This window comes from Crassostrea angulata, chromosome 7, assembly GCF_025612915.1.
Source record: "Crassostrea angulata isolate pt1a10 chromosome 7, ASM2561291v2, whole genome shotgun sequence".
In the NCBI taxonomy this organism is placed as follows: domain Eukaryota; kingdom Metazoa; phylum Mollusca; class Bivalvia; order Ostreida; family Ostreidae; genus Magallana; species Magallana angulata.
In genome coordinates this window covers 50202020-50211816 of record NC_069117.1, presented here as the reverse complement: position 1 = coordinate 50211816, position 9797 = coordinate 50202020, and the positions used below count along the sequence as shown (strand labels likewise).

Sequence of the window (9797 nt, the reverse complement as noted above, 5' to 3'; positions counted from 1 at the left end):
GTGTCCGCTTTTCGGCGCTGAGAGAGAGAGAGAGAGGAGAGAGAGAGAGAGAGCAACAAAAGAGGGGGTTACTTATTGACAATGATGAATGATTTTCGTTGCCATGTGTAACGTAAATATATGCAACGATATCGTTGCTTATCTATTTGCATTGCGATCTGTTTGTTTATTATCAATCAGATCGCTTGTGAATAAACCGGATACCTTTCTATCGCTGGTTAATAGTGATAAATAAAACCTCCCCCAATTCAATTTCCTGATAATTAATTCTTAGTTTTACGAGGCTGTCTCATCTGATACAGCATTATGTGTTGCCGACACGGTTTCTGAGAATGAGAACAAGATTCAATGTCGGTTTGTCTTGTATCAACATAGAATATAGTGATATAGTATCGACTTCTCGCCGTCAATTAAAGGATTACTTGGAGAACAACAAAAATTCGATTAAATATTAATCCCACGTATTATATCAGAAATCGTTCTTAATGGACGCAAAAATTATAGTAATCTGTCATTTTACTACCCCCCCCCCCCCTCTTCTATCAGTTTTCCGCATGGAGTTGATAATGCGATCTGATTTTCTCTCTTTCATTTATCCAATGTTTTAGGTATTAAAGTATGCATTTATTATTGATGATAATGATGATGATGTAATCTAAAAGATCATGTGTCCATTCTTTGTTTGCATCGGTCAGTTTTAAGGGTTTATAATGGTATGCATGGTCTGCTGGCAAACTCGAACTCACATTATTAAACGAACTTAAAAAGAAAAAAACTAAATTGTATTTGATAAATTGTACACGAGTAAAAAATTGAATTAAAAGCTGGCGTACAAAAACAAACCAAACGGACGAGTGCATTATGAAAGACTTGTCAATTACCCGTACAACACTATGATTAATGGTCGGGGTACTGAATACATCCATTTACATTATGCTTCACTTTGTGGGAGGCAAAAAGGTGGCTCCGTTCTGAATCCTAAAAGAATTTATGAACACGCTCCATTAGGTCTCCGAGCTATTCGACTGATTAAGCTGTCAAATACCATTAACTTATTGAATTTTGGTGGAAATGTCAAACTTTGAATATTTCATCTCGTACATCATTGCTCTTCATAAACCACATCAAATACTAGCATAACCATATCGAGTCTCTATCACTGATTTGCTGCGACTACAGAAAGAAATACATGGAAAAGACTGCGTTTTCAATGATTAGTATCGTATGCAATGTTTTATCTATAAAATCACAGAGAGACTGAAGATTTGATCAGTGCACCTCCCCGCATGCCACAATTTAGAGCGAATGTTTTACATTGCTTCGGTTTGAAGGAATGAATCCTTCTGCGATACAGTATTTTGGGTGAGACATTTGCGTACAGTAGATGGATGTCCAAGTTTTCATCCAAAATTGTTGAAGTATATAGATTTAATAATTTTATAAGAATCTCTTTGAAGTTCGCACGATTTTTACAGGGTCTTTAACGCCCACCCTTCGTCTGTAAATATATATTCAGAGATGTTAAATTTCTATTGTTTTGAACATATTTTATTGATTAATCAAAAGGATCAGAAACAAGTTCTAAATTTCTATTCTTAATAAAGAAATAATGATAAAATGCTCGATACATATTCAAATTTTTTTTGTACACGCCACCTGTCTGTAATATTTCTAAAGCGCTAAACAGAGATTTCCTGAAGTAGCGGTTAAAACTGTGAAATCCCTGCAGTAAAAGCGTCAAAAACGTAAAAATCCTATACATGTTCAGGTTGCGTTTCCGATCAAGTGTCTGCAATAAAAACCATTTTTGATATTTGAGATTTTAATGCCAACACGTCTCACTACAGAAGAGAGTGGAAATCGAAAAATATTCATGCAATCGCCACAATGTGTTCTTTTTAATTGATATTAAATGAAAACTTAATCTAATATGTTGTTCACTGGTACACGAAAGAGACTTGGCAGAACAATCAGTGAGGTGATAAGTCCAATAGATGAACTGCATTATCTTAAATTCTAATATAGGATTAACTGTGGGATCAATAACTAATTTTAAGTGCGTTCTGTCACTCGGTATAAAACCAGGACCCCCTCCATCTCTCTCATTTAGTTCAATGGCGACCTTTTCTTCTGTCTCGATAACACTGCTGGTCTTCTTTGCCCAAACTGGCACCTCGCTGGAAATTTTCAAATACAAAGTCGAACTCGATGTGAACACGAACTTGGTTTTAAGATGGGGGATAGACTACAACATGGCCAGAATTTACTTCGAACTGAGCGCCACGGTCTTGCCTGGCCAGGGTCTGATGTTTGGGTTCTCCGACTACGGCGACGTGACAGGGGCAGATTTGGCGGTCTTAGGGACCCATTTTGGCAAAGTTAACTTAAAGGTAAGGATTATATCTAAGGGGGTCAGAAATGGGGGGGGGGGGGTCTCGAGAAAATGCACATCCATAGCTAATTTTCACCAGAGCATGTTTTATTGTTTTCTGGACGAAATTAAGGTAAAAAAAGAATCTTTTCCAACCAGGACTTCCTTGTAAAAAATGTTTCGTCGGTTTTTTCTGTGGCGTTGTTTTTAGTTGTTCTTAGTCCTAGCAATAACTCATTAACTGCATGTGACGTACATGTACCTGTAGAAGTCTGATACACTTTATGGTTGCAAGAGTACTAGTAATCAAATAAAGAGCTGTTGCTCTTCCTTTATAATCTAAAACTTGCTTTGAACAAAAGAAGAAAACTTATTATAATTTAACGATAATTTCTATTAATATATTTGACAGTCGAGTTAGTCTTAGATCGACTCGAAAGGATTAAGAGAACCTGGCACATTTGGTATCCATTCAGCGGGTTCTGGGCGCATTCAAATGTTCCATACATGCTAAAATGATATTTTTACATTGCATATGCATAATGATGAAACAAAAATTGTTAAAATATAAGACAATGGGGAAAATATGATGTTTCAACTTATTTAATTGATATTGTTCGATATTCGTTTGTCGTGGTTCATGAAACTAAAACTTGTAATCTTTTACAAAATAATTCGTAAATAGAAAAAAAAGAATCCAGAGACGGAAAATCAAACTGGAAGGGGGGTTGGGGGGGGGGGGGTGGGGGTCAATTTTTAAAATTACGCTGCGACACTTTTAAACATAGAATTTGATATGACATGATATATATTCCTTAATCATTAAGCGAATCCAAAATAATATAAAGCTTATACTTTTTTCTTCAAATACAACAAATGGTTGCCATGCAAAATAATGTTCTTAAAATAAAAGAACACAGATACGTTTTATTTTGATATAAAGTACTTATTTGAACTTACAAAATTCATCATCGAATTCATGAACAGTGATTCGTTGTTTTCTATGGATTCATATGTATGTTTTCATCACCCAAAAGTAAACACAGCACTTTTGCGCATCTTTACTCATGCATATGATTTCTGAGTCTGTATATATTCATGTACTTTCTAAAATATGCGATCTTAAGAGGTGTGTTAATCATACAAAAACATGGTTTTAACTGTTATTTAAATGTTGTTTTGTGTGGGGTTTTAAAACCTATTTCAAATAAATTTCTGTAAATTGTATTGAACAAATAAAAAGTCCTACGTTTTTGCATGTAGCCACTACTAGGACTACCATACAAATTGTCCATGGCTTAAGCACAAAAAGTAACGTATTTCATCCAGTTCAAGAATCCAATGTCATTGTACAGGACTGCTCACAAGTATTCAAACAGTTAAATAATCATTTCTTTGATTGTCACAAGTTTATCGTAAATTTTACAAAATCTGTTATTGGATGTAGTAATTTTGATAATTGTTCATATACATTTTTTTCACATAATATTAGGCCTATACCTGTTTCCAGTTGGGTAATGGTAAGCTGAAAATGATCTGTACATTGTATATACACACAGTAACTGTGGGAATGGCATCGCACTTAAAGAACCAACCTTACTCATTATCCTCAAATATTTACCCTTTTCAAAAAAAAAATATATATATATAATCTTGTAAGAACTTTTAAAAATTGTCGATGAATTGGTCAGCAGGCTCGGAGAATATCAGTGCCATTACGTATCCGTAGTAGTTCTTCATTCATATCTTAGATTTATAAATGAGGTGTAAATCTGACACTTGATATTTCATTTTCATTAAAAATGAACTGTGTAGAATATTTATTGTCCACAGAAATAGCACGAATCAGTTCCGTAAAATTTTGGCCGCACAACACCCGAATCCTCTGTAGACAACTTTCCAAATTAAGGTTATGGTGACCGCCCCCCCCCCCCCCCAAAAAAAGAAAACAATAAAACCAAAAACAATTACAATTACCAAACAAAAAAGAAAAGAAAAGAAAAAAAACATGCTAACAAAACAAAATTAAACATTTTAAAAAAAATATAACCCACACGAAAAAAAAAAATAAAGCGCAATCATCCTATAATTGAACTTCATTTTACTAATATAATTATAAATAGGTCGAAACAGTTGTAGAATAAAGCATATTATGTTTTAAATTCTTTTTTTTAAATTATAGATCTAAAACAAAGCAGTTTAAAAGTTATTTGTTTGTCAAAATTAGACGAAACAAATAATGCAGTATTCGATTTCATCCTTTTTTTCTATCACCAGGACTGCTGGACTGACAAAAATGGAATTTTACGGATGGATTTTCGACAAAACTATGCATTAACCAGTGGTGAATGGAGAAACAACAAATTGCTGGCGAGATTTCACAGACGATTTGACACGTGCGATCCCATGGATTACGCCATTGATGTGAGTACAAATAAATCTTCATCAAACACTCCTTTTGTTTTCCAGTCCCAAAGTCATGACCTCTTCTGGAATACAATCAATTATGTACACCAATAAGTGTCCGTGAATTAAAAAAAGAACATCGCGTCACCTCCTTGTGATTTACACGACGTTTTAAACAGCTTTTTTTAACGTAAATTAGGAGTCATGGCCACCAAATTACAAAACAAATCTAAAAGCTTAGCAATTCCAAAGAGTCCTTATTGCAAGATATCAGCTTTTATTTTAACTTTAATTTTATGAGAATAGCACATTTGAATGCATGAACATAAACATATTTTTTTTTTGTTAACTGGACTTCCTTTTTTAATTTAGTATAATTAGGGAACAGGGAATCTTTCTTCGAGTATTATAAGGTGAACGATGATAGATTTGATCACGATCGACCGTATTTGATCACCTCATAATATTCAAAGAATGATTTCTTATTACTTATATTTTTATAATTTCCAGCATTTGTACGATTTATATTAAAATAACTTTTGATGAAATGTATTGGTCTATACATTACAAATCGATTTGTAGTGTTATCACAGACGTACAATTAAAGACACTGGAAAATGTATATATTTAAATATAAAGTCGTTCACTTCAGTAAAAAAAAACACATGCTAAGATATTAATAATTTCTAGTATTTCGAACCCAGATGCTGCATTCCTTTTTCTTCTAAAATATATGTTTCGCAACATTTGGAAGTAAAGAGAGGCAAGGAGAAAATCACAGGCTGCGATATTCGGAACTCTCTTTCCTCTTCTTTAGACAGGCACCACACACGTGATATTTGCTGTAACGCAGGGGCCTCTACAGCCTGGACAACAGTTACCGTCCTCCGTCAAAGTTGGTCTACAGAGGGTCCAGCTGCTGAAGCCCGACCTACCACAGCCAGACATCCCCCCAGATACCTGGTCCTTTGACATCTTGAACCCAAACGTAAGGTTCTTGTTTTTCGTTAGAAATGTCACGTATTCCAGTAATGTATTCCCAGTTGGTAATAAAAACATATTTGTCTGAAAATCGCTTAAAAATTATTTGAAATGATCTCTAATACACCATTCATCACTTTAATTTTTTATGTGTCCCAATATGATTATGTAATCATTATTGGTTTGTATTTATAAAACCTTTCTTTTCAATATTAATAATTCAGAAAGGCATTTAGCCAATGTCAGGATGGTAACTCCTAATACTCCTGAAAATGTTTCATCTCGCGTAATTTGCGCTGTAAATTATATTAGTGTACATTATTAAATTATATTTAGACTTGGAAAAAAATCATCGGTTAGATGAAATAATTGTATTCCACAGATAACCATTCCGGCCCGAGACACAACGTATTGGTGGTATGTCACCCAGCTCCCACAACTCCCCACCAAAAACCATATCATTCAGGTCAGATTTTTTAAAAATAAAAAAAAAGTGAATAATGATAATATAATTTAAATGTTAAAAATAAAAACAGAATTAAGTAAGTAAGCATTTCATAAAGAAATTTGAATTTTGTAGAGACTGTATTATTGATACTAGAAAGCAGTTGGTATGGAAGCAAAAGAGTTCCTAAACATAAAAATTGGAGAGAGAAAAACAACCCGGGTTTCACTTTCTAGAGTTTTGATTTTAATCGTTGCAGTATGAAGGGGTAATAACGAAAGGAAACGAAGAATTTGTTCACCACATTGAAGTGTTTCATTGCCAAGTGGACCCTCTGGTAAAAGTGACGTCTTACAACGGCCCGGGCATGGCTGAGGGCAAATCTCCTGAACTAGAGGCGTGTCGGGAAGTTATCGGTGCCTGGGCAATGGGCGCATCGGTACAGCTTTAGACTATTCTTCTAAAATAACAATTATTTACTGAAACCAAAAAGATATTGTCAAGTATAAATATTAAAAGTTAAGTTTACGTACAAGTGTTACATGTATTTGATTTCAATCATTGCAAGATGGGGATAAAAAAGGAGAAATGAAGAATTATTATTGTCTATCAAATATTGAAAGTTGAATAGTGATATTGTAATTTCCACCCACATCTACAACCATGAAGGCCATATATCTACCTAACGAGGCGGGGACAGCTATTGGTGGTCCGCATTTATCACGTTACGTTCTTCTGGAGGTCCATCTCAACAACCCAAAACTGAAAACAGGTAATGTATACCAGGAAGCACAAGAATGGCATTACGATATAAATATTTTGCATAAACCGAAAATCAATCAAATTAATCTAGGATTATCGTATACATAAAGTTCAGGTTTCCGTGTTTCGTAATTCGCTCCAAAGAATATTCCAAAATAAGCATCATTTGGGAATAGTTTTTTTGAAATTGATAAAACCAAAGCAATTTCTAACAATGAATCAGTGCGCTCTAATAACAGGAGTGAAGGATTCGTCGGGGATACGGTTTCGTGTGACCAGACACTTGCGGCCTTACGACTCGGGGATCATGGAGTTAGGGCTGGAGTACACCAATAAAATGGCGATACCCCCGGGCCAGAACGCATTCACACTTCCGGGATATTGCATTCCAGAGTGTACCAGCATAGTAAGTCAATATCGAGAAAATATGATTTTTTTTATTGTTATTGCTACGACTTTTCAAAAGAAATGACCGGGGGAGTCGGGTAGATTTTATACTATTAAAACAAAGGTTAAAAGGTTAAATGCATCAGATGGATCTTAGTTTTTTTTCCTGGATCCATGCTACATATGTACATGCACGCATTGTCTTTTAGGCCTTGCCTCCGAGTGGGATCCGAATTTACGCTTCCCAGCTCCATACTCACCTGACCGGGAAAAAAGTCTTCACAAAACACTTCCGGGCCGGGATCGAGCTTCCGGAACTCAACAGAGATAACCATTACAGTCCACACTTCCAGGAAATCAGGACCCTTCCTCGCCACGTGCACGTGCTTCCAGTATAACAGTTATTTCTATTTGCTCAATACATGTTTCCATAATGTTCATTAAAATCAAATATCTTGTAGTTAATTGCTGTGTCTGCTTTAGATACTATATATAATACTATTAATAGGTGAATAACTTTTCATTACTTTGCCATCAGCAGCCAAGAGATCTATCAATTTGTTTGTGTTACGGACCTTAGATTCACATAGAGTTTTATTAGTCACAACTGATCTTCAAAACCAATCACGGCGTTTTTATCATTACAATTACTCCGAATCTAACATTTTTTATTGCATAAACCATATAGGTTCGTACAACATATAAGTTATTCTCCTTAAATTTACTCCATTATCTGATTACCAATATTTGATACTCCATGACCCAGGAGTATATATATTGCTGAGCGTTGTTTTTTTTGTTCTTTTTGCTCGTTTTGTTTCATAAGAATTGTGAAAGATGCATAAACAAATGCATATTTAAAAAAAAGATATAATCAATTATGTTCAAAATATTAGGTCAATAGAGGTCAAGGTTAAACCTTACTGGTCGAGGTCATGGCTATTTTGTTGTAGTACACGTTCCTTTTCTGGTTTACGACAACTGTAATTAGGATATTCATTTCTAAACTCGTCTGTCTTAAAACTGACGTAACTAATACATGTCAGTTTACTTTCCGATTTGACACATGGATAGCATGGATATAATCAGGTATACTTTGTTGCAGGGTGATGCCCTTTTGACGTCTTGTGTGGACAGCACCGCTAATAGATCATCGATAACACTGGTAACATTTAGCTCTGTTTGCTTTTTGAATTATATATACATGTAATAATAATTAGATGCTAAATACTCGTTTGCATAGTCATTTTGTAATTCTTCAAATAATTATTGGACCTATATACATGTAATAGTTCTCAAATGCTTGCAATTAAACTGGTTATAGCTTCCATATACGTACATTACAGGGTGGCTTCTCCATACGGGAGGAGATGTGTGTGAACTATGTACACTACTACCCTCGCTGTCAGCTAGAGGTCTGTAAGAGCTCCGTGGCGGACCACTCTCTACATCGCTTCTTCCAGCTAGCGAACGCGTGAGTAACACCAAGTCCGATGTACCGCAATATTCTCACATTCTGACGTGTTATTCATATAAACTGGTAAAACTTGATATTATTTTTATTGCCCAGAACACAGAATTCAGATGATGTCGCGGAGAGATACCAATCTGTGGACTGGACTCCCTCCAAAGTTGCGTCACTGCAGAAGCTCTACCAACACGCTCCCATCTCTATGCAATGTAACACATCGAGTGGAGTCCGATTTCCGGTGAGGGGGTTATAAAATCTTGGACCAGTCGTAGTTTTCATACTTAGTCACATTAGAGCGTTGTTATAAATCGGAATTTTTGTTTCTCCCCAGGGCTACTGGAGCACCAAATCTGTTCCTAGAATTCTCCTCCCACGCAAATCCGCGAGTACTGGCTGTGTCAAAGATATACCCTGGGTTATTCCATAACAATGTAATAAAATCGTTTACGTTTGCTTGTGTTCTTTTGTTTACTCTTCATGTATATGTACAACGTAATGACTTTCCGAATCAGCAACTAATTAATTAATGGTACTGGGATATCGAAATGCCACGCCAGGCAATAAACTACAAAATTATCCACACAATATTTCTGTCAAATTGATATACACATCACACAAAGCATTGTTACATGTATCATTGAAATTCAAATCTGGTCGAGGAATATCAATCCTTTAACTGTTAAAAAGGATTCAATAAAGTTTTAAAACTTTCAGTACTACCAAAGAGATCCAAAATAGCATATACAGCGGTTCCGTTTTTAATATAACCAAAAAAAAAAGTTATCGTAAATAGGCCAAGATAAACAACTAGAGTTTCCACAGGCATCTGACTTTATATATTTTTCTCATCTCGATCAAAAATATACCTTCTTACCCAATATAATACACGTGGGTAAAAGGTATATTTATATCTTATAACGTCAGGTGCCTATGCGTGTTTCCAGGTTTTTTGCTTATTGATCGGACATTAATTT

General features: G+C 35.1%; 1 protein-coding gene across 1 annotated transcript; it reads left to right on the top strand.

Moving 5' to 3' along the window:
- The first annotated feature begins 1929 nt into the window (after nt 1–1929).
- On the top strand, nt 1930–9275 carry LOC128155514 (dopamine beta-hydroxylase-like). Its single transcript, XM_052817260.1, has 12 exons — nt 1930–2390; nt 4649–4795; nt 5595–5765; nt 6141–6224; nt 6463–6642; nt 6873–6975; nt 7205–7371; nt 7562–7744; nt 8458–8517; nt 8699–8826; nt 8923–9061; nt 9155–9275. The coding sequence occupies exons 1-12, from the start codon at nt 1995–1997 to the stop codon at nt 9248–9250; spliced, it is 1854 nt and encodes a 617-aa protein (XP_052673220.1). The 5' UTR covers nt 1930–1994; the 3' UTR covers nt 9251–9275.
- The last annotated feature ends 522 nt before the right edge of the window (nt 9276–9797 follow it).

What these genes read in the sequence shown, in the direction of transcription:
- LOC128155514 (XM_052817260.1), top strand. Translation starts at nt 1,995, where the DNA reads ATGAACTGCATTATCTTAAATTCTAATATAGGATTAACTGTGGGATCA. An exon ending in CCATGGATTACGCCATTGAT is followed by an intron (nt 4,796 to 5,594) that starts GTGAGTACAAAT and finishes CCTCTTCTTTAG; the next exon opens with ACAGGCACCACACACGTGAT. An exon ending in CCTGGGCAATGGGCGCATCG is followed by an intron (nt 6,643 to 6,872) that starts GTACAGCTTTAG and finishes ACAACCATGAAG; the next exon opens with GCCATATATCTACCTAACGA.